Source organism: Nicrophorus vespilloides, unplaced genomic scaffold, assembly GCF_001412225.1.
Source record: "Nicrophorus vespilloides isolate i.1.1-1 unplaced genomic scaffold, Nicve_v1.0, whole genome shotgun sequence".
In the NCBI taxonomy this organism is placed as follows: domain Eukaryota; kingdom Metazoa; phylum Arthropoda; class Insecta; order Coleoptera; family Silphidae; genus Nicrophorus; species Nicrophorus vespilloides.
In genome coordinates this window covers 17,145-43,659 of record NW_017096308.1, presented here as the reverse complement: position 1 = coordinate 43,659, position 26,515 = coordinate 17,145, and the positions used below count along the sequence as shown (strand labels likewise).

Genomic DNA, 26,515 nt, shown 5'->3' with positions numbered 1-26,515 from the left:
ACAAATTTAAAAAAAAAATATATATTAAGAAATGCTCATTACTTCAAAAGCAATTAAGAGTACAACAAATAAGACAAAAAAAAAATAATAATATAATAATAAATCATATAAATGTAAATATATAAGTTATCTAAAAACAGATGTTAACAACAAAAAGAAAATAATAAATCGTGAAAATTAATTAATTAAAAAATATATTATAACATATATAAAAACATAGGAATAGTGTGAACCTTTCGACTACACAATATAGCAAAATATTGAGCAAAGGTAGACAAATAAAAAAAAAACAACTAAAAAATGCTGATGGTGGTGTTATGAAACGTCGTCTTAAATTGTTTTAAAGTATTCGCAAAAAGGCAAAAAGGTACTTAAAAATTCATATCATTATACACTAGCTTCACGAAGACCTTTAATCTTCTACCTTTGATACTCTTGGATATAACTGAAACGAGAGAAACCGTATATAAATAACATTGAATTAAAGAGAAATGTATATATAAAAAAAAACTCACCCCTAGTAAATTTCTAGGAACATAACCTTCTTTATCTCCAAGTCTGGACCACCACCATTCCCTTTCACTCTCATCTCCTTTTCGTAAAACTGTCAATTGTTGTCCTGCTGTGAAACTGAGCTCATCGGGCTGTTGAGCTGCGTATTCAAAGACAGAGAATACTGCTCCACCAGAGAGAATTCCTAATTTCTCTTGTACACCTGAAAATTAAAAAAAAAACGTGAATGTGTGGATAGAATGTATGGAAATTGTGAGTATCTTACTGTATAAATATTCTGAACATCCGTCGAATCCCTCTTCATCTTCCTCGCACTTTTCAGCTGCTGTCTCGTGGTCACTCAAAGTTGTTGCAAATATGCAAGCACCGTGTTCCACCAAAAAGCGAACCATTGCAACGTTATTGCAGCTTGCCGCGCAATGTAGCGGGGTCCATCCATCACTGTCTTGAGCGTTTACGTCACAGCCAAATTCCACCAGGAATTTAACGATTTCTAGATGTCCAGCGCAAATTGCGTTGTGTAAGGCAGTGATTCCTTCATCGTTAGCCGCCGAAGGATTTGCAACCTGCGTGGCTGTCTTCTTAACCAGCTCCAATTCGCCTTCTAAGCTTGCGTCCAGGAGCAGAGCTAAAGGGTCAAAGCTAACACGCCTTGACAAGTTCGCTTTGCCGTCTTGCTTCAAATTGCCCTTTTTACAGCGTCTCACCACGACGCTGCCGTCCTTGTTCTCATTGCTGCTCTCCATTTTATCCGTTTCGTCCGCAGCTTTCGGCTCTGGTTCTGGAAAATTAATAACCGATGGCATTTCTATCCTACGGTTAGTCGTTGTTAAGCCGTTCAGTCGGGAGTAAGAAGTGAGTGTTCTTAGTTTAGGCTGTTCACTGAGCATTTGCTTTTTAATCGTAAGCGGTTTCGCTTTAATGATCGGCATGTTATCATTTGCACTACTACTACTACTACTGTTACTTAAGGGTAGTTGTGGAGAGTGCTGCAGAACAGGTGAGCTCGTGGCCGGAGAGTGTTGTTGGACAGGTGAATTAGTCGATGGTGATCCTTGTGGTGTTCCTTTTTGGTTTGTGTTAATAGTCATTTGAGAAAAGTTACCTTGCAGTTTGCTTAAGGCAAGACTCAGCGTAGCCGAAGGCTTTTCTTCAGGTGGCTCTGTTAGTGGCAAGGGTGGCGGCACTTGGTTATCCTCGAAGGGCTGCTGCGTTTGTCTTGGAGGTGGCTTGATCGCAGGCTTCGGCGGCAACGCCGGTTTCGGCGTTTTGTCAGACGATGAATTATCGGGTGTTGCAACAGGCGTGCTTGTCGATTGAGGCGGGGATAATAAAGGTATGTGGGATGAATTCAATGGGGTTTGCTTTGTTGTACTCAAAATTGTTTGGGGCTCGACTGGCTGCACCTTAATTGATGATGTTTGATAAATGTTGGACAACTTTCCTGAATGATGTACAGATGTTGGAGCGACGCTGCTGATAGGTTTCTGAAAGGCAAACAACACACGAACATGAGACTCGATTAACAATTAATAACGCCGATTAATAACAAACCTGATACATAGTTGTGTTGTTGTTAACCATGTTGTTGTTGTCGTGCATTTTGTTTCCGTTCTGCGTAAAATGTCTACGATCATCGTTCTCCTTATCATTTCTTTTATTGATCAAATCGTTTTGATTCAGCGGCGTGGCAATATTTTTGTTGAGTATATTGAGCGGCGCGCTGTGGACCATTTGCGATTGGATAATGTTCCCATTATGTGAGTCGCTTTCCTTCAGGACATCTTGATCTTGTCCGTCCAGTTTTTTGTTGGGAACCAGATTCACCGTGAACTTGGTATTGTATGGCAAGGTTTGATATTTGGGATCCGATTTCGAAACGTTGAAATCTTTCAGGAGATCGGCATCTTGGCCCCCGTAATTGGCAATTTTCTCGGTTTCCTGTTTGGGTTCAGAGTCGCTTTTGATATGATGATTCTGTTGATACACTGGATGATATGTAGTGTTCTGGAAGACAAAAAAAATAAACGAACGCGTTAGTATATGAGAAACATAAAATTAATTTCAGAGAGTTGCTTACCTCTTGTAATGGTCCATGCCGGACGGGTTGTCCTGCGCTCAGAGGAACGTGATTATAGGGTTCAACGGCAGCAATATTGCTGCGCGACAAACCGTTCGTAGGATGGTTGTTACACGGTTGCGGTTTCCTCGGGTATCCCTGATTATTCTGGTCAGTTGAACCAGGTAATCTGTAAATTAAATACAAAATTGTAGATCCAACTCCAGCTTAAATTTTATTTACAACTTACCTAACATACTGGTGAAAGGTCGCTTTATGTGACGCCGCGCTAATTTGATTGGCAAGTTGCTGATTAAGAAGTCTCTTCCTATGTAAACGTTCTTGAAGCTCAGATATCCTTTTGTCAATTGCACTCATCTCTTCCTGTCGTGCCGTCAATGCCTCACGTTGCTGGTTTAGACGATGATTCTGCTGTTCGTTCAGCTTGTTTCGATACTACAACAAACAATTATTTATTACTTACAGTAAACGCAGTCATTACATACATACATCAATATATATCTCGATATTCGTGCTGTCGAAGTTTATGTAAGTCGAAACGATAGTTGCAGTGAAATGTTATTTACGAAATTATGTAAACAAGTATTACTATAAAATTGTTTACTAAACCTTGCTTTTCTTACATATTCAATATTTATATTATAGCATGACAGTGAATCACATGTTTTCGGAAACTAGTTTTGTACTTACATGAATAACACCCATATCTTTACTATCGCCTCCAACTTTGCTGGATGCAAAGGGTTATGAACTTTATAGATGAAAATTCACACATGCAAATGACCACGAGCGTTTCCGTTATAATAAATAAAATGCCATCCAGGAAAGCAAACGAAACCAGGAATGTAAAAAGAAAAAAAACTCAAAAATTGCGGCTAAAACTAATGGAACTGAACACTGTATCTCACTCCCTCTCGCCTTGGGGCTATTCTGTATATGAAAGTATAAACATTATCGCGTGAACAGAGCGAGAGGGAATGATAAATGGCGAATGCGAGGGCGCAAAAAGTGTGCGAATTAAATTGGCTGCGTGGAATTCAAATGGCATGGATACAACGGGGGGAAAGAAAAAAAAGGGACATACACTCACAGTGAATGCAGCATTTTTGGCGTGAGTAAAAAGATTGGATTTATTGCCTTTTCATACTCGGAGTGGGAACTTATTATTCACAATAAAATGAAAATCAGCGTGAGGACAACTTCGAACAATAATGTATGATTTAATAAGGGGCAATACTAATTACTTTAATTATAAAAGTGTGAATTTTAAAGAAAAAAAAAATAAGTAATCACTTTGCGAAAACTTGAAAAAACGTCACAATCCATACTTGTTTGTATATGAATATAAAAAAAAATCTATTATTAATAAAATAGTAAACTGTAAGGTATTGAGAAAATCATGTTTTCAAATGAACTTTTCTAACAAAGATTGATTATTTTCCCTTTCCCTCTTACGTATAATGTGGTTGTAAGATGTGAATATTATATTATATAGAAATTTATGTGGTTCTGCTTACCATAAGTTCCCTCCTCAGTTTATCCAACTCCAGGGCCGAGGCTGGCGGTTGATCCCGGTTCGATCTTCCCCTGCGCAGCTCCTCCAATTGCTTAGTCAACTCATCCACTTTGGCCACAGCCAACGATAATTCCTTTTCCTTTTCATTGAACAGAGCCCGAATCGAATCAAGGTCACTGGCTGCAGAAGGTAGAAAAAAAATAATAAATAAAACAAAAGGGAATGAGAGACGGTTGTAGGAAATGTCCGAAATCGATAAAAGGAATTTTGAATTTGGTAAAAGTTTCGCCAAACTAATGGACAAGTCGGTATAATTACACCCCAAACAATTTTCCTTATTAACCGCCCTGTTCCAACTGGGACTACGCGCTTTTAGAAATCTTATAATTTAGTTCTTCCAATTTGATTTGGACTTCAATTATCTTTGATTAGTGTATTGAAAATATGTATTATTAATTAACAAACTAATTCTTAAACATTCGGAATCGCGATTGCAAATGAATGAATTGAGTCGTATGTAACGGATAATGCTGTGTTTATGATTAGTGTAAGCTTGTTCCGTGTGGACGAAGCCAAATGAAGCAATAGATTATATGTGCGGTGCGATTAGTGTGATTGCATTAATTAAGAGCGAAACTGTGTAACGAGTGAGAGTGCGCGTACTAAACATATGCCATTTGAAGGATTTCAAGAGGGCGAATTGGATTCGGTAATTAGGGTCAAACTTACTAAGCGAGATGTTATTCTGCTTTTGGTGGTCCACTTGTCCCCTGATGGCCCTCAATTTTCTCAGTTTCAGCTCCTGAGCGTCGACTCGGTCTCGAAGCCGTCGTAACCTCTCGCTCTCCGCCTGCACCCTCTGCTGCCTAGCCTCTTGCTCCTTAAGATACCTCAACCTCTGTTCCTTGGCAGCCAACAGCTGGTGCTGCGACTCGATCTGTGCCTGCTGTCTGCATGCCATATCGCGCAGCTCACTCAATGTCAACTGCACACCGTCGGGTAACTGCAACATAAACCAAGAAAAAACATTGTTTATTTCCTATTTTACCAAATTCGAAACGATATGAAAAATAGTTTCCCATTTGCACAGGAAAGTTTCGGCTCCGCAACGGACTGCTAATTCCCGAAGCTTCGGTCAACGAATTGCCGACTTGCGAAGTTTAAATTAAATGGAGCATGAAATGACATTGCCGCCGAAAATGTGAAACCTTCCACAAAACCCGCACGTCCAGAACCATTAATTAACACCACGTCGATTTTCGGTCAACATTCAATGGAACAGTAATGGATTTTCATCGTAAACTCGTGTTCCCGAAATGTGAAATCAAGTTTACATTCGCCCGAAAATCCACCTATCAAACAGCAGTTTTTTTTAGTATGCATACACTCAAAACGTACTGATGCTAATCCATAAATCACATGGCTGCGGTAATTGACGCTATGTTTCATTTTAATGCTCGCTCGACGCACTCATTTTCATATGACCTTCTGTAAAATTGAAATTGAATCCAACCTTCAATAATTCAATAAATGAAACAAAAATTTCATCATTTTTGTATATTCGACAAAAGTAATTGGAACTACTACGTCATGCCGAAATTTACTCATTGTAATGGGAAGCATAGTTGAATTATTTTGAACAAAGTAATATATCATTGTTGTTGATGCACTCCATCATTCGAGCGCAGAATAATTCCCAGAGCGAAGATATGCGGAGGGCGAGCTCTGCTGCTCTTGTTTGTTTCTACCATGAACGTCGACGGATTTGCTTCAATGTATTTTCAGTCAGTCGTCGCAGAAATTTAATATCGAACTCCTGATATAAACACCAGTTAATCACGCATGAAGTACAACCATGAACTATTCAATCACCTTTTAATTCAAGTTCTTTTTTCAATAAATATACAGTTTTATATAGCATTATTGCATATGTTAATTATATTAATAATTAAAACTAAGGATGCAATGATTTGCTTTAGTAATTTCAAGAATCTAAATATATGATTTAATAACAATAATTTTATTTTGTAGATCTGACCTCTAAAGGTATATTTGCATGTAAATAAATGTAACTTATTAATAAGTAAGCTTAGAACTAATTGAGATTGATAGACAAGGTTTCCTTAGTGTGATGATGGTGTATTTATTAATAATATCGTGAGGGAAATTGCCGTAATGGTTCAAGGACGACCCTGACACACGCCACCGCATAAATTCATAATTTCACGACATTAACCCTTAACTTCGCGAATAAAATTACATTTTTTATGGCGCCGGAGCACGGATCGGATTTTCCCTGGCGCACCGAAGGCCGGGAAATTCCACTAACGCGGACATTTAGCTGGAAACAAGTTTTCATTACTATTCTAATTCGGTCCCGTTTACATTATCCTCCAAGGAAATTAACAATAACGCTTTCATATTCATATATTATTAAATATTTCGTTACCCATAATCCCACGTTGACACCATAAAAGTTTCACCTATACAAATGTTATTTTTAATTAGTACAAGTTTTCAGCTTAACAAAAATTGTACTATATTATTCAAATATTAGTAAATTATGTCCACAGCGAAAATGCAGATATTTTCAAATCAATTTTCATCACTTTCTAAGTGCGTCATTAAAATTCTAGTTAATTTAATCTGAACTTTGTTGTAACAAATTATTGGTGGATTATTGGTGGATGCGCGAGGCACAAGACTCTTCTTTTTATATACGACTGTTGCTATAATTTGCATTTGCATAAATTATAACAAATTAATTAATTTATAAATTTAATTTTTCATATTTGTAACAGTCAAATAAAACAATAAAATAAAAATGTACATAATAGAAAATAAGAAATAAATTTGTTTATTATTAATTTTCTTCATAACAATCAATTGTTATTTGTACTTATTTATTATATAAACTTATAATTAAATTTTAGGATATTCATGATACATTGTTAATGTTAATTTATATAACAATATTGGATGCAAATGACATAGTTATTGCTTATTTAACTGCACTATATTTAAAGCAGTGACAAATCGTATATAGCCCATTAAATTATATATATATACATAAAGTATATTTTGACATTTCAAATGGTTTAATAAGTTATTTATTGCGTAATCCTTCCCCCCGATACAGGCACGACCCAATAAAGCCGAAATCCATCTCGATGCCAGACTCGCACTATCAATCTATTACATGACAGCAGCAACAAGCAAACATATTCCAATTCATATAAATATAAAGATAGTTATACTAAATCGATAATAAACCTATTAATAATGTACTGCATCACATCACATTTATTGTATTACAAATAAATAATACACAAAACATGATTATTAATTATTTTTCCATCCTTATTTCTCAAGTTAATCTTTTAATCTTCTTCAATTACCGACTTTTCAACCACAACCATAGCCTTCTGTGTGTAATCTCTTTAACTTTTTATGCTGTCAATTTTGCAGAATTCCGGAACCATTCACCTCATAATATTTTTTAACCGAATGCAATGACATAAGTAATTTGATGGGATAAACATTTTGGCGTATCAAAAGCACTCTTCCATTCTGCAGAATTAAAAGGTAATCGGCTTAGGGAAAATTCACTTGCAGCGCAGTCATTGGTCATTAGTCAGAAGGGATTATTCGATACATAAAATGGGAGTGAAACAGGTCTGGGAATAAAACGCTGTCTACCGGAATTAATTAACATTGACCGTTAAAAACTAGCACATATCAATGCAAAAAATATATGGCGCAATATTAGTATTTTCTAAAATATTCTTACCTAGATGTTTAACAGTACTATTATTTTGTTATATAACAGAAAACTTTGAAAGGAAAAATACCGTAAAAGTTGATAAATTAATATCTTCGCTACAATAATAGTTCCACTATCAGTGTAGGTGGATGACTGTTCCCTTTCACGTTTTCACGTCACGCAAGGGCCGGTGCTCTATTGTCCGCCGCTTCCTGTTTAGGGCCACGTAATTTATGACCCCTTATGACATTTTTTTTTTCGGCCGTTATGCCCTTCAGTCATGTGGGGCCTCCTTTTCAACTGCACCGTATGGGCATTTTGAATAGTGCACATGCTCGTACATTCGGTGGGAAAAGCGCCGACAGAAAAGACCCAGATTCCAGATAACAATCGAGAAACTGGAACAATACAAACATCACCGGTGGCCGCTAAGAAATACGTAGAAAAAATCACTTTCTCGAGAATCCTTCATTAAAACGATGCTTAACTGGCTCGAGTATGGAATAATTACATTTAATTAACTTCGTCCAATTAAGAAGAATCTCGAATTATTATAATAATATTCCATGAAATTTCCTTCTCCATTCCATATTTTTCAACGTGATTATTTTTGTATTTTATTCCGTAATGTACCAACTGATTAAATGTGTGCTAACACAGAAATTTCATTAATTTAAGTTGCCTGTTATTTTTATCCGCGATAAGTAGAATGTATGTGTTTGTGTGTTGCCGAATGGAAATTGAAAAATGCAGCGAACGAATGGATTAGGATTAGGAAAAGGCGAAGCGGAAAACCTCTCCGTTGTATGTTTGCGCTATTTATGGGGCATTGCGCAATAGCGAATTTGATGAGCCGAACGTATTTCACTCAGTAAATAAACCCAGAAAAAAAAACATGGTTGTGTACGGTTGGATGAGATGAAAAATGCAGGAAGCGAAATAAAAACACTGGAAAATAGAGAGAGAGAGAAGATGTCGGAGAGTATATTTATATAAAAAAAAAGAAACAACATCCTTGGAAAAGCAAGATCTTTCGGGATACTACTATGAGATGCGGATGAAACCAGGCGGGACATTGGATCAATCCTTGCAGAAAGATAGAATTGGGAGTCTCTGAAAGCCCCGAATTAACTTTGTGGAGCATAAATATTTATTTACTCTGCTTGATGCAATTACGGGGGATTTCGAGATCGCGAGGTGTTTTCGCTAAAAGTGGAGGTGCGGATGAAAATATAATAATCCTTCGTTAATTTCCGAGTTTCGGAGATATATACAATTGCCGGCTTTGAATTTTTGAAAGGACCGTCTAATTTAATCATATCGTCGTAATTAATCCGCAAATTCCATCTGTTTATGGTAACATGGGTAATTAATAAAGTGTAATTAATTAGACACGTCAAATGAACGGCGAGTACGATATGGTATTTATTGGTCCGTCAATTGGGCAAGTCAGTTAACGTCGTTAATCACATAACGTTTGGGAACGTTTTTTTTTATTAACGATTTTTTTGGTTCACTTCTTCGAGTAGAAGATATGATATAAGGCAATAGCGGAAATTTGAGAGCCGGGCCTAAGAAGGGTATGCATTTATGCGATATTAGACTTTTCGTCCTTTCATCCTTGCCGATGTAATGCGATTTGTTCTGTCTGAGGGTGAAAGGGATAGGTAGGTATGTATTTGAGGGTGCGTGGGTGCGTTTGTGCGAATATATTGCATGCAGATCCGGCCAGTTATCGGGACTCCTCTCCTGCCACTCCACTCCGCCTCCCCTACGCCTTCGAGCCTACATGATATGTGGATGGATATTGGATTTCCTCCACATTTACTCAATGAATGACAAACGGAAATAGCACTGTTTATTTAATATCCACGCCCGGTCTGCTCGCTGTACACAACCTACTCAACTACACATGATGTTTAATCTAGCTGGAGATCTTGAGTTCGCACTTGAGCCAGTTCCACCCTCTCTGTACCTATGTCACACTCCAACAATGTCTGTTTGCCGCATATAAACTTAATTAAGTAATTTTCATGGTGCAAACGTGTCGCCATCAAATATTTAAACTCTCAATGCAAATAACGAAATACAAAAAAATGATTATATCATGTGCAACAGTGTAAAGGAATTCCAAACTATATAATCGAGATGATCAGAAATTTTGTTTTTAGAAAGAAATTTGTCATAAAAATATTCATACTATTTATGATAATAATAAATTAACTGAATGAATTTTAATTGCATCAATTTCCATATAATTTTCTCTTTTCTTTTTTGTGTTTCATACCATAATCTTAATTTAAAGCCGTAAATGAATGAAAAAAAAATATATAAAACTTCAAAGTGGAAAGAGACTTAAGTAAAGTTTAAGTATTTATAAAATTAACTAAAACTTCGTGGCCATAAAAAAGTCGTAAAAAAAAGCTAAATTTCCAGTTTTTCGTTACATCTTTTAACTAAAATATTCTTATATTCATATTTTCGGTTACGTAAAATATTATTATGATCGTCTAAATGTCAATTTTGGATAATTAATAAACCATTTTTAAATCACTATAAAAAAAATTAAATACAAATTATAAAAAGAAGATTTTTTTTTTAATTATTTCATTAGAGAGTGAAGTTTGAAATAATTGCATTTTGTTTATTTCAATTAAATATTTTATTAGGAATTTTTAATATTCAAACATTGAAAATTGCAATTTCCCGATTGTATAATTCAAGTTTGCAGCACGTTATTATTATTTTAATTTTAATTGAATTTTAATTGCATCAATTTCCATATAATTTTCTCTTTTCTTTTTTGTGTTTCATAGCATAATCTTAATTTAAAGCCGTAAATGAATGAAAAAAAAATATATAAAACTTCAAAGTGGAAAGAGACTTAAGTAAAGTTTAAGTATTTATAAAATTAACTAAAACTTCGTGGCCATAAAAAAAGTCGTAAAGAAAGCTAAATTTCCTGTTTTTCGTTACATCTTTTAACTAAAATATTCTCATATTTTCGGTTACGTAAAATATTATTATGATCGTGTAAATGTCAATTTTGGATAATTAATAATCCATTTTTAAATCAGTATAAAAAAATTAAATACAAATTATAAATAGAAGATTTTTTTTTAATTATTTCATTAGAGAGTGAAGTTTGAAATAATTGCATTTTGTTTATTTCAATTAAATGTAATTTGTAATATTCAAACATTGAAAATTGCAATTCCCCGATTGTATAATTCAAGTTTGCAGCACGTTATTATTATTATTTTGTGCATGTGTAAATATTTGAAATGCGTTTATTTGTTATTTCTATGGTCGAATGGGAGCCGGAGGAATGCATTTGTGATGCACCTGGCGGGTCTCCAGTTTCTATCTAACAGTTTTATGCAGGTAGAAAATTCTTGGGAAAATTACCTTTTGCAAACAGTCAACGACAGCGACAGCAGCAGAGGATGAGGATGAGGTTATATCCAGTTTTCGTTCACTTGTCGTCTGCGTTGCTTGCTGTTGTAATGGTCCACTCACGCACATGTCATCACTGTTTTTCACTTTTCTGGATTTGATTTTCATGTCCGAATTGGGAGGACTATCTGATAGTTTGCCTTTGGTCGCGACTGCACCGACTGCGGTCTGAGTCAGGTGTGCCGAGTTCTTCGGTTCTGTTGTGATTACGACAGGTATCCGATAGATTCTGCCTGGCTTTGGGGTGACTGCACAACCGCTACCCCTGGTACCCTTATTGCTTAACTTCAAAGGGGGGGTGCCGAGGGGGATGGGGCTTCTGCGGAAAACCGTAGGATCGGCCGGCTGACACACGCAAGCCAACATTATTCCCCCCTCACAATTTGTATATGTATATATATATAAATGTATGTGTGTGTGAGTGTGTTCGGTACCAAAAATGATATACAAACAGTTTGGTCTGTGTAACGAAGAAATCACCAACACTTTATTGGTCCAAAGATGATCCTTTCACATTGTTCCTGGAAGGCCCACCGCACGTTGCTTTTCCTTATACCTGTTAGATGAGAATTCGAACGTTACATCACGCGCACCCTACCTTCTGACCTATTGAATAATTCCTGTGTTGTCCTATATATATAGCTACTTGTATATGTAATTCTTCGTAGAATTATATTATTTACGTGAAACATTAGCACAGAAGTATGTAAATTTAAAATATAAATAGATTCACACCTTACATAAAACATATCCAATTGTATTTTCATACAGTGCATGTTTTATTTATTTTCAATATTAATAAATTAATTTTATAATCAAGCAAAACTGGATACATAAACTTGCATTTAGTATTTGTTTCCTATTAGTTTTAACATTAGATATAATTCAATTAGAGTAAATAATTTCTGATTTATCATTAAGTTTATATAATATAGCAACTTTGTTATTTTTTAAATTTTATTTATTGCAATTGTTAAGGACATTTGTAAATGTAATTCATAATTTAATTTATAAAGCTTTTATAAATTCGTGCTATGCAACGCTGATTACATTTCATTACGTACTTAAAACAAACACCTATTTTTCATATCCATTTAATTTCCTGCTGAAATATAGTTTGCTTCGGGCCGTTGACGGAAATTATATTGTGTCTGTGTGTGTTTTTTTTTTTATTCGTGGACCGTGGCGAGAAAACGGGAACGCGTGCCTCAACAACCCTAATTAAATTTCCTGTTTCTTCATGTTTTTCACTTCCTCCATCCCCAATCTTATTACCAACGGCTGCGGTTAGTGCACAACGTTCCGCAACGAAATGATATCGATTAGGAGCGACTTTACTTATTAATGAATTCTTATGATATCGATTGAAAGCGATGCAGACGAAATTACGGAAATGTTATGGAATTTTCAAGGTGAACAAAGGATTATTATAATTCCGAATTTTAAATTTAAATTTTCCGGTTGCCTTTCCGCAACCAAGCAGATTGGTTCTAATCGATATTCTTATATATTTCAGCATGGGATCAAATTCCACAATCCATTTCAGAGATTTTATTGGAATTTTATTTATTTTACTTTTAATATTTAGATCAAAAGAAGTTAAAAGAAATGAAGGTAATTTATAATGCTAAAAAACGAGATTAAGAGTAAACGATTATTACCAGGAATTGTATCTTGAAAACCGTGTAATAATAATAATGTGTAGGCTTAAAAGGAATCAGTAGAAATAGCCAGCAAATGTAGAATGTTCATTATAAATACCAATAAATAAATTATCTGGCACTTGGTAAGTACGTGCTTAGGTTAATGACGACATTCTTTCCGGAAACGTATTTTATAATCGTGTCTAGTAAGAAAATTTAATGACCTAGATGATGTTCATAATTAATACAGAACTCTAAAGCGTACCACACTAGCGGAAGTCTTCGTTTTGCAGTGTTTTCCTCTCTGCGGGGATTACGCTATGTACTTAATTTAACGCCGCCCGTTCGGTCACGCAATTTATGCTATACGCAATGTTCACTACGCGATGTTTCCTTTAAAGTTCTTCCCTGTTACTTTTTCGTTCGCTTCGTTTTTCGTTATTTTACTGCAAACTATAGCATACCACCGACGGCTTCATAACTCATTCCCGCTATGTTAACGAGCGCCACGCACACACACACACACATGGCTCTATCCCATTAACCGGTTAATGGCACTTATTTTATATGCAATTTCGGATATCGCAATTACCTTCGACGCTCTCGGGCACTTAAAACAATTTGTTCATTTCATCCCGAAATACATCACATCTCGGGGATGACTCGGAATCATCATTAATCCGCATCACGGCGGGATGTGGAGGATCGTTTAATATTCCCTGCGACGTATCAGGACTTCATTACAGTCGCGTTTGTTTGAAAAGTGCGTCGAGGAATAATAAATGGCCAGCAGATAAACCGCGCTGGCGTTCACACAAAAGGCAATCATCTGGAAATCGTTAAGTTATCGAAAATGAATTAAAAATGGATTTACTGCGGGGAAAATGTCGTGAAGGCGCTGAACAGAAAATATCTGATGTGGGTGGTTTGGTCGGATGGAAGGAAGAAAGGGTGGTTGGTTGGTACCACTTTCCGTCTGCCTCGGTTTAATCAAGCCCCCGGTCCGGCGATAACGGATGGCCTTTAGCGTTCGTGTTCCGTTTTATTTATTCTCGTAATTATTCTCTGTCCCTTCGCTTTTCTCCCTCCGCTTTCTGCACACTTTTACATTTAATTGGGTTGTATATAAGGAATTGCGCTCCAAGAAGTGGATAGCGGAGGACCACTTCAAAATCAACGAGAATTCTGCAACACTTGTTGCTACTTGGCGCGTATTTTCCACATTTCATATCCATTCTCGTCAAAAAAAGCACATATACAATTGTTTTTACTATCTCGTTTTCTCAAATTCAATAAAGGATTTCCCGACTACTAGTATTAATACATCTCACGCTCCATTAAGCGGCTTTCCACAGTATAATATGAAATATTGCTTAGATGGACAGATTACAAGTCGAATCCCTAATTTACGTTATGCGGCCTTCGGGAAAACACTTTTACGTATTATCATAATCTTCTATTAATAGTCGCAAGGAATTTATTTCAACCTTGAGATGTTCAATCTTCGGGAGCTTAAAGTTAATTTATGTCTATAGTATAAGCAACTTAAAATTGACCAGAATTCATTAGATTATAATATAAATATTTGAGGATGTTAATCATTATGTTTATATTCACAGACTTCTTTACTATTTGTTACTGTTCATTTTTTTTTAAATTCATATGTATATAACAATCAATAAATGTTGAAATAACAAGTTAACTTTTAACTTTTAAAGCAAAAACACTAAATATTTTATATTGATTTATGTGAAATGTATGTTTTTACTTAAATTAACGGCAACAATAATGCAATAAAAGAAGAGAGTGCGGCAAAATGATTAATGTTTTAAATGTATTGTGGCTTTATCTTCAATCGAATATAAAACAATAAATTATGAAAAAGGTGTGACCACCCAGGAACACCATACTGAACGTACTCAAGGTACAAGAGATGTTATTGCTTGAAATGATCGTATTTTCCCAGTCAACTTTATTTAATGGAAAATATATTTTTAAGTTTAAATAAAATGACAATTATGATGATTCTAAATAAGAAGAGGTCATACGTGGGTCAACAAAGAACTAACTTATAAAGTAAAAAGAAATAGAACAAAAAAATATTTCCCGCAAGATGAAAGCTCAACGGGTTATAAAGAATGGTGTGAAATGTGCTCGGCAGTCAAAGGGTAGTCGGAGATGAAAGACATTAAATAGAAACCGCATAAATGCAAATTAAAATGAATTAAGTAAAATGCAATTTAATAATTCGTGGAATCTTTCCACTCGCTGCTATCCCTTTCGTCCTGTAACTTGTCTGTGACGTTGTCATGAAATTAAGTGATGCATAATTTTCGAGCATGCAACGTTTCCGACGTTAATAAAAGCAGGACGAGGTGGATGCGGGTTGTTTTGGCCGGCTTTTAACTGGGCTATGTTCGTACGAAGGAAGCGTAATAGAAGTTTTAATGTGGGACGGGCCTTTTGGGATGGACGAAAGGAGAGAGCTCTACTCTCAGGATCTTGCTATTCCTATTACCATCTCGGGCCGGCCTCCTTTTATTACGCTATTAGTATCATAGTTTCGTAGGACGAAACGCAATTTGTGAGCCATTTAATGCGGATAGTAATTCCTGGACGCGGCTAACCATTCTTTTGCAAGACATCCCGAAGGCATGCACATACCATAATGCACCAACGATCCTGGCTCGTTCGTTTTACCGTAAATGTGTAAATAATTGCCGATTTAATTACAGTCATCGCATCAGTTTCAATAAATTATAGGATGAACGCCTCCTACAAAGACTGACAGTTTAATTTCGAACTTAGCACATGGAGTTATATCACAAGGTTTTCCTCAACTATTCACGAAACTGTTTAACACTCATACATAGTTGTAACTCACTAAGAACTAATTTCTCAAATATTTTTTTTAACACTCTTTTATCATCTACTTCATCATAAGTAAACAAAATATGATATTCAAGAGTTTACATAAACTATTTTTTAAATATACAAAAAATACACACAATTCATGTTTCCATTGTTTCGTTTAAATCCAAATCCCGGATTGGACGGGATAATAAATGAGACTGTTAAATATTTAAATCAGTTCAATTTATGTACTTTTAATGTAAATGGCAATTAAACCATGAATAAAACGAACAAAAAAAAGCAACTCTGCAAAAAGAAAAGGAAAAACTCTCGTTTTCCTTTCCTTCATCGTTTTTTTTTTCTTTTTTCTATGAAATACTTGAGCGCTAGTTGGATTACGACTTTTCCCGAATAATGGAAAGAAAGAATCCTAAGCAGGGAAGAAGGACCGGGAACTCAAAACAAACAGACTTCCCTTACCCAATTTAACTTTAGTTATATGAAACGCTTTAATGTCCGATGGAAATTCCGCGCGCCGGAGGATTTCTTTCGCGACGATAAAGACTTTATAACACCCGATAAATTTCCGCGGGGGTGAACCTACAGTATGAGAATTACGGCTAAAAGGCTCCCTTCCTTACATCCTCATCTCGACCCATTTTCCGGATGCGAATCTCTGGGAGAGAAAATTAAAAACGCCAGTGCCGATTGGGTTCGCGCCCAAGCGTCATGAGCAGAGATAATTTTTGGTTGGGAAAATTGCGGAACAACAATGGAAGCCTGGGTCTTATCGATGCCGACACGGGGATTGTCTATGTCTGCCGTAGAAGAGTATTTCCTAGCTAATTTTTTGCTCCAGTAGACTGAAGAGCGCACGGTGAATGTCGCCGCCACCGCCGCTGCCGCCTCCGCAGCTCCATCGAAATCCGGTGATAAATATACATTTTTCCAGTTGGAGGAGGCGCAAATAATTCACTTTTCCAGCGATCGCTGTCGCGAATGCAACCCTATTAGAATTAGATCGCTTCCATTCAACCGCAACGGGAAACAAATTGCTATCCACCAAGGAAACTCAGTCGCATGGAATTTTCGATCTAACATTTCATTCATTACTATCAAAATTAGATTCATAATCTATTAAATAATACTATTAATATTGATTTATTCGTAGATGTTACAAAAAAATATATATTTATCTTTTCAGACAATTGACATTTATGATATACCGTTTATAAACGTATCAAAAGGTTGATACTAAATAAAGGTTCAATAATTAACAAATTTAATTAATGAACCTTTATTGTGTCTAATACCTGTTGAAATTAAAAGAAATCAATGAAAAATCTAAATAAAAAAAACTTAAAGGAAGTCTCAAATACGAAAAAACTTCATGTTTTGTAAGAACCGACAAAGGCGTTTTCTTTGTAATGGTATGCTCTGTTTGTAGGTCTGATTATGCTTCTATACAAAATAAATGATCAAAAGATTCCAAGTCGTAGAAATTTCTAGGTTCTTGTTCAAATGCAATTTTTAATTACTGCAAAATAATCGTAAGTAGTCTGTTTATAAATAGCAATAAAAGTATGGTGGGGGAAATTTGTTAATCTTCAATTAGTTATTTATTATTTTATAATTTTCTTGTGTTTTGTTATATAATATAACAAATATTTTTTTTTATAAATATGTCCAATTAAGTAGATCAAGTATAAAGGCGAAAAACCGATCATTTATTAAATGATGTACTTATTTTTTTTTGCTCAATTAAACTGTAGTTTCTTTTGAAATTTTCAAACCGGACTGACCGAAACCTATTTGTTTGTATTTATGTACATATATACAACAACTTGTGTTTATTATTAATTATATATATATATATTTAAGTAATGTCTTGAGTGACCTTCGTTATATTATCATTTAGTAAAGGTATATAAATAGCAAAAACACAATTAACTCACGGAAAAAGGAATGTAAGGTATGATAAATCATAACATATTTGGCTCTATAAAAAAACGTAATTAAAAGGTAATTTGTCACATTCACCTTTCAAAAGAAAGCAGAAATAGGTCAAAATAATAATCTAATTAGTTAAGACTTCAACCACTCGAGTCTAGGTAATAATTTATTATTATTAGTATGATATAAACAATATCTTTGTTTATATATTAATGATGTGTATTTGTGAAGCAGAAAATTTACAATTTCAAGTTCTAGGTAACGTGTATAACAAACAAGGTTGTGCTATCGATTTCGTTAGGAATGTCCTTCGCAGCTCAGGTTAAATATTAACTAGAAGTTGAAAATACTTATTAGCAAATCAATGTTGTTTTCGATTATTATAAATTTAACAAAAATATCATTAAAAAATGTATATTCACCAATACAATTTTGACATATGTACATATTTGAAATGTAAAAAAAATATAATATGCGAAATGTTGGAACAAAAAATAAATGCATTGTTTTATATTGCAAAAGGATCATATTCAAACAATACATCGCAGGAAACATCACGAAAGTACGTTTATTCCGGGTGCAGTATTTTATTCATAGTTTCATGCAAGCTCTTACATTTTATTCCGCTCCGAAATTAATATTTAAATGGAACTTATTCTTGCACAGGACACAAACGCATGCCATTGCGAGCCAACATCGAGATTCTCCTCTTTAATGCTCCGCCACGCTTAAGCTAAACATTTTGTCTCAACGTCGCATAGCAGATTTTCGAATTAAATTCTATACAACATACATTTATTTATTCATTCATTCATTATAATTTCCGTATAGAAACAAATTTAAATATTTACTTATAATAAATGCAAAACGTAATTTTGTTTTTATTGTTTACTTTCAATTTATTTTCAACTTATATTTTAAAACTAAACCTATCCTACCGTGAGCGGTCAAATGGCCGATAGAATGATATTTTAGCCAAATTGGATATAGAACAAAATATTTTCTACAACAAACAAAAACTTTATAGTGTTATGAAAATATTACATTTTTTTATCAGATGAATTAATATTAAATGTTAAATTCATATAATTACGCACTTGCGAATGCAAACAGTATTACTATGTTGCATGCGTAAGAAATGTATATTAAGTGTACAAGCTTTATCACTAACTAGCGGAATTCCTGTGGATTAATGCAAGAATAACTCATAATAAATCATCGTGAATGGAATCTACGTCATCCGGTTTTTGTTAATTATTAGTTATACAATAAAACGTTCTATTATCCGGCGTTTAAAGCCCACTATCTGTGACATTGTACAGCAATTACGCAATACATCAGCGAATGAAAATCTTCATTATCAAATATACATTGTTAATCTGAATTGTATACAGAAATTCGAATAAAGTTTAATTTATATTTCTGTACCAAATGGTTTTTCTATTATTTATTTTAATAATACAATTATATATGTAGAGAATTTGTCTTGAGAAGAAAAATATAGAAATTGTGGAATTCTAACAATGAAATATGTTTAATAATAGTGATAATAATAAAATTTAATTAATTTGAAAATAATAGTTTTTAAACAGAGTGAATGTAAATAATTTCAGCAAATATAACCGTAACATAACATATTTATGTTCAAATAAGTGGATTCCCTGAATTTCACATTAATTAAATATAATACACTCATTGTAATTTACTACTTTGGTTTATTTTTACGTAATAATATTTGTATAAAACATGAAATATTCCATTAAGCATAAATAAATATGGAAAAAAAATGGCGAAATTAAATAATTACAATAAATTAATATGAAAAAAAAATTGATTTGATCGGATTTATTTATTGTTTTTTTCTAATTTTATAAATTTATTTCATTTCACTGAATATTGATGTTTAATTTGATTACGTTAATTAAAACTTTTAGATGAAACAAGACACTAATATATTTAGCATTTGATTTGCATAGATAAATTTATATTTAATATTATATCTAATAATTACTTTCAGAAGTTTGAAATAACTACTATATATTATAAAAGCAATAAAATATTTAAATATCATTTACATACACAACATTTTAGAATTGAAGGCACCATGGGAAGTAACTATAATTGCTTTTGTTTTTGATATAAACTAAATTATAAGTCCACATCTCATTATATGCAACCAATACAAATTATTTTAGTATTAAGGCAATTATAATTGATATTGAAATAAATATTTCTCGAAAATTTGCATAAAAAGTATAATTTTCTGCTGATATAACAAAATTTATTATGCCCGATCAGATGAAATTGAACAGTCAATAATTTGTTATAGTAATAACCCTTTCTATAATCCGATAAATGACCTGCCCTAACTAATAATTTATCATTTTAGGATATAATAGATGATCATGCAAGTTGGATATAATTTGCTAAAATAGCAAATCTTAACTTTGCTTACCTAATAGATTATTGACATTGTTTTAATGGAGAATTTCGATCAATAATGGTGCGGATATTAATAGCAAGTTGCACTTTTTTCAGGAATCTATTTGCTAAAGATAAGATAAAAACTCCATCAAAAGCAAACAGCGTGACTCATTTTAATAATATCAGTTTACTAGATCTGATTGTATTATATAAAATATTATGTTTTAGGCGGAAAACAACAGTCACTAGACCATTGTATATCATTTTTTTTTTGATAAATAAATGCAACAAATATTTGTGCTTATATAATGTTTATTAAAATTTATTTTTTAATTATAAACAATAATAGTAAATAAATTTATAATGAAAGCAATATTAATACACAATAAAACTTATTGAATTTGAATGCATTGAGATATAAAATAAAGTAAAATTTTGTCTTTCTCTAATAAATAAATAAATAAGAAATAAATCATAGTTCTTATAACGGTTGAGTTTTAAAGTTTAATTACTTAATTCAAGTGCATACTAATAGCCCATTAAAAACTATTGAATTCAAGTGTTTTTAGTTTATTGAAAATTGAAATCCACTTCACATACGCTTTTGAATCAACCTTTTTATAATGATTATTTACGAAATAATATATTGAATACATTTTTATTTATTTACAATAAACAAATATAATCATATATATTATATAGTAAAGTTTAAAAAGTCTGCAAAATGTATTAAAATTATTATTATAATAATTAATAAATGTATAAGAAAAGAAACTGTCAATATATGTAAAGTAATGCTAAATTATTGGCAAGTAAACTTTGCTGTTGTAATTGACAGACAATGAATGTCAACTAAGAGTCGTAAACATAATTAAATAAACATTGAATTAAACAACTTGTAGCTCATGGGACGACAGGAATTATTCAATATCGCAGAATAAAAGTTATACTACATAATGTAAACTATACTTACAAATAAATTATGATACACAACTATTATTTACATGAAAACATAACATAATAGTTTCAGTCCTCCATTGAATATAATAAACGTAAACTTTCTTTATTGTTAAAGCTAATGAGAATATTTTTTTTTTGATATATATATTTTGATCACAGAAATGAAATTTGTCGCACCACTACTACTTCATGTTTGTCCTTTTTCCGGGATAGACTTTTGTGTCTGGTGCAGGCAGGGAGTGTTACCGTCCTGAAGCACCGGCCGCGACTAAATGTGTGTGTGGTTGTCTCCGAGCGACGCCGGCACAAGTGAAAACGGCGCCCGTCGCGGCGCACGTTCCGACCGATACAATGCAGACGCGAAATATCAAACAACTTTCTGAGGCAGTACGGTGCCAGGAATGAAACTCAATTTCTGTCTCGGTGTCAACCAAAAACTGTCGAGCACGATGAATGCATTGTCATATGTTTGTTATAAATGATTTGTCGCAAACAGAAGTTCTCGGAGGTCGATGGTTTCTTTGAAAGGAAAACATCGAACAACAGAGATAACACTATTGTATGCTAATTAGTGACTCATTTTTGTAACATTTCTTAAAGAATTCAACCAATGAAACGGTCAATTTAAACAAATTTTTTGTAAAATTTAACTCGAAAGTCACATTGCTCGAATTTTCTAAACGTAATTTTATTATAGAAATATTACAGCAAATTTTAATAATTTATAAATAGATGAATTATTTGCATCGTAAAGAATATTTTAATTCAATTTATTTAAATGCATAATTATTAATTTTCATATTTTATTAATTATTCTTTCATTAATGAAATGACTACAAAATCCTCATTTATATTTATGTTATTTATGTGCAAATATTTTAACAACGTTGTGTTTTAGAATATTGAAATTAAGCAGACACTAAGTTCAAGTGCGTCACGTTCAACCACTTCATATATTTTAATGATACAAACATACAAACAAATAAATACTTTCAAAGCATAGTTACAAAAAAAATCTTTTCAGATTCCTGAAATATTTTTAATTTCATTATCTGTTGTTTTTATTCTAATAGTTTGTTTTTCGAACTTTACATGAATGATAATAATAATCTGATTTATGAGTATTTACTTTAAAACAAGGGAATAAAAAACAAACAAAAACTATTGCAAGATGAACAATAGGTATTTCGATTTAAATTAATTTGTTTTAAGTGTTAATAATTCAATAACGTTGTAGTATTATTGTTAAAAGAATGTCAAAATCAATTCATTTTATGTTTTTGAGTGTTTGCGTGCGCAACGTCTGGAAAATTGATAACTTGCTAGACAGCAAGTGGTTCAGTTATCAGCCGGATTTGGGGCTGAGTGTTTCGAGGAAAAAAGGACCGAAGAGTCAACCTCTCTCCGTATGCGGTAATGCTCATATTTCATTAACAAGAATAGGCCAGCGAGTAGTGACCATTGCTTCCGGTCGTAAAAAAAAGGAGGATCCGCACCAGAACCAGAAACAATGCAGGAACAAAATCAAACATTGAAACGAAACACCAAATGGATACAAAAGGAAGGAACAAGGAAGAAAGAAAAAAGAAGGAAAATTACAGAAATCGGAAGAGGAGGAATGGGCTTAAACAGAGATTAGGGTGATTTATACTCGAAACTAGTGGAGCCATTCAATCAGTGATTTATTCGAAGTTAACATTCCGGAATTCATTTATTTACATGGGGGGAGAAGCTTTAAAGCTTCGGATACTTTAATTGCTTTGATAGCAAGTGTACAGAAATATATATTTTTTTTACTGTTGCATTCCGTTCGAATCAAAGGAACTAACTTTCAATAAACGTATTAGTCTAAGATCAATATTTGGTAGAAAATCAATAATAATTTTTGTTATATAATATGCAGTCTCTGAATGCATGCACTCTTTTGAAATATTAATAAATCTTTCTAGTTGTATCTAGTAGTAAAACAGTTTACCCGCAACCTTCGAAAAGCTTCGTAAGTTAGAAAACAATACACACGAAATTAACAGCGAAAGAAGAGCTTTAGCGACGTAACAAGAAAGTTCCAACCAACAACAGTTTAAGGACAAAAACTTATCATAGGGGAGAGATTCAGCAGCTATATTCACAGAATAAACTTATATCATCTTAAAAGAAAAGTATAGAAGAAAGATACAAATACAAAGAATAAATGTATAACATTTTATTTTTGTAATTTTATCCATATTTATATGTTCCAATGAAAATATATGATTTGAATATCATAACAAATCAGTTATCGTTATGTAAAATGAAAATATTGGAAATGTTCGAGTTAAATGAAATAATAAAATATGGAATTATGTTTAATCCGTGAGTTATATGTACTTGATGCATTTTCAGCGATGAAATATTCAACGATGTGCATGTATAATCCGATATTTGATATATACCGATAAATGCGTCTGCTCTGGCTATCAATTATGTAAGCCTTACTTTATATTTAATCACCTTGGATCTGGGTTGAGATCAAACTTTAACGGTCACCTTGACATTGCGTTCGGTGCATTCTGGACCGTTGTAATAATAGCGTCCGGCTAATTTGCCAACTGAAAGATTTAACCAACTTACCGGACGGCCTTCGGAAATATTCCTTTCAGCGCTTCAATGATTTACTACTCACCTGGAACAGAAAGAGAACATAAATTAAAACGAGAGAATTATTATGTACGATTGCAAGCACTTCGGGTTTTTTGGTTTCACCTTTGAAGTCAAGTGTAATAAACTGCTTGCAGTTTATTCTCAGACACATTTATTTCATGATATTTTATTGTAATAAATTTTGTGCAACAAAGAAAAATAGAAATTCATGCAATTTTACAAAATTTATTTCAATATAATATTCTAAACCTTAAATTATGTAATTTTAAATGATGCACATAATTTTAACTTTGAAACTTTGTTACTCCAAATGCAACAGTTACAAATTGGGTCGCTGAATGTGCTTGTAGAAAGAGATACAATCAAAGTGGAACGACAAAAAACCATAATTGAAGAAATTTTTAGAAAAATATATGATACTGTAAATTTTCATATGTACATGTATATTAAATTTCACATGAACGTTTGTATATACACTATATATTCAAAGTTTTTGAAACAATATGTATAAAATAAATATGGCAATATAAACAAAGTGCATCGTGATGTAATAATACAAGTTTTTATTGCATCTGCGGAGTAAACTCACTTGAAATTTTATAAGGATTTTAGGAAGTTTCAAGAACGGAAATTATATTATTTTCATAAACGTAAAAGTGGTATTACTCATAGGAACTGTTATTAAATGAAAATTCGATATGAGGGGAGTTTCGGAGATTTCTAGTGGCGACGCTCGGAGCAACGCAAATTGCAACAACATTAAGCCGACCTTTCCTCCGTGCATTTTCCTGGGGTGGCAAAAACCCATCTTTCCCTTGGGCACCTAACATTAATGAGTTAATTTACACGAAATCACTCACCGTAAATTCCCTATTACAAACTACGTGCAGACTATATAACGCACCGCTATAGTTGATTGAATGCGAGGATATTTTCAGTCAACGCTCTAGGATAAATCAATGCGTCCATTTACATTTTTTTTGGTGAAACTATGAAAATGCGCATTTCCGTGAGATTTATTCGCTATTATGAATAAAATCTCCATAATCAGTTTGAATACAGTTTTAAAAAAAAACAACTATAAAACATGCTGAATATATTGTTCGTTCGATGAAACAACGACTATTTGCACTTTTATTAAAATTACATCTACCAAAAAATGAGTAAATATAATAAATGATAAAAAAAATAAATTTTTCATAAAACTCATCATCCAGTTAGGAGTAGAAATAATTACGTAGTTGTTTATTCTCAAGAACGAGGCTTCATAAGCACGCGAAATATGCATTAAAGTAATTGGGGTAATTGATTCAAGTACTTATTGTTTTAAATTTCGTTATGTAATCATAATATCAATACGTTTTATGTGTTCACAGGAAGTAGTTTTCAGTAAAGTTTCAAATTTATTCGGTATATTACAGAGAATTCAATTGGATTTGAAAGCATTTCATATATTTAAACAAAATTAGTAAGTTATTCTAAAATAAACAACAAAAACTTGAATTCTAGTAGACAATAAGGTGATATACGTTGATAGGCCATTTCCGGACCTAATGTCATTTACAATACAGTCTCTGGATTAGTATGAGTATAATAAAAGTAGCTAATATAGTTTAAGGTTAAAGTTTCTCAACTTATTTATACGATCCAACATTTATATTTTTAATTGAACATTACATTATAAATTTATTACATTTGTGGAAGTTTTAATATTAAAGATTATTGAAATATTTAGGAAATTGCATGTGACATTTCCATATATTTGAATATACCAGTATAAACATAATATTTAATGAAGGATTTGGGATTATGAAGTTTCCGGAACTTAAATTCCGTAATTTAGATTTGCATATATTACACTGGCAATAGTTCATATATAATTATACAAACACACACCATGAATGAATGTAGCTATAGAACAAAGAAAATATATATTTAATTAAATTATTTCATATATAATTAAAAGTTATTGTTCTTAAAGAGAGAAAAAAAAAGGATAAAATAATTATCATTGGGTTATTAATAATTCAAATATTTAATGCAGTACAAAAATGATTTTATATCGAATATATCACGTAATATATTAAAGAAAATTAATTGAATGCTAGATGTACTTTAGTTAATCAAAAGAAGATGAACTAAAAACAAGGTATTACGCCCTCGTGCGCTTGCGGCTGTATTAATAGATTTAATTAAGATCAAATCCCGTGTGAGCCTTTTACACGTCATGTAATCTCCTGTGACATGGTTGCACAAACTGTATGTTAGGATACCTCAGGGGAGTCACGAGCTATGATAAATCACGGACATTATATTTAAATTTTAACAGTTCTCATCGCGTCTTTACAAGAATACATACTTAATCATAGAAACATAGATTTCTCTGATAGTTTCCACCAAAAACATAAAAACTGTTTGCAATTGCAATAATATCGTAAACAAACAATGTTGTAAATGTTATTATCATACTTATTTATTGCTTTTCTAATGACATATTTATTTATATTAAAGTGCAAATTTGTATTATAATTGAGGTAAGTTTTAATGTAAGAAGTTACTTAATGAATGTATAGTAAATTATCCTAATTATCTGAATTTCTCTGATAGTTACCACTAAAAACATAAAACTATTTTCAATAACAAACAACGTTATAAATGTTATTATCATACTCATTTATTGCTTTTCTAATCACATATTTATTTATATTAAAGTG

At 32.8% G+C, this 26,515-nt stretch overlaps 1 protein-coding gene across 4 annotated transcripts in view; it reads right to left on the bottom strand.

The window, feature by feature from the left end:
* Positions 1 to 177: 177 nt before the first annotated feature.
* Positions 178 to 26,515, bottom strand: part of LOC108556626 (apoptosis-stimulating of p53 protein 2) — a 40,823-nt gene continuing 14,485 nt past the window's right edge. Inside the window, exons 1-10 of one of the 4 annotated variants that reach the window (XM_017912808.1) lie at positions 11,281 to 11,884; positions 4,839 to 5,112; positions 4,111 to 4,289; positions 2,823 to 3,028; positions 2,594 to 2,762; positions 2,068 to 2,520; positions 1,619 to 2,000; positions 779 to 1,294; positions 516 to 715; positions 178 to 445 (exon numbers count right to left, since the gene is read on the bottom strand). In XM_017912808.1, coding sequence (XP_017768297.1) covers positions 413 to 445; positions 516 to 715; positions 779 to 1,294; positions 1,619 to 2,000; positions 2,068 to 2,520; positions 2,594 to 2,762; positions 2,823 to 3,028; positions 4,111 to 4,289; positions 4,839 to 5,112; positions 11,281 to 11,694 — 2,826 coding nt within the window. In that variant the 5' untranslated portion in view covers positions 11,695 to 11,884 and the 3' untranslated portion in view covers positions 178 to 412. Of the gene's footprint in view, positions 446 to 515; positions 716 to 778; positions 2,001 to 2,067; positions 2,521 to 2,593; positions 2,763 to 2,822; positions 3,029 to 3,283; positions 3,530 to 4,110; positions 4,290 to 4,838; positions 5,113 to 11,280; positions 11,899 to 26,515 lie in introns of those variants that run through there. The other 3 variants (XM_017912806.1, XM_017912807.1, XM_017912809.1) reach the window with 3 other exon arrangements.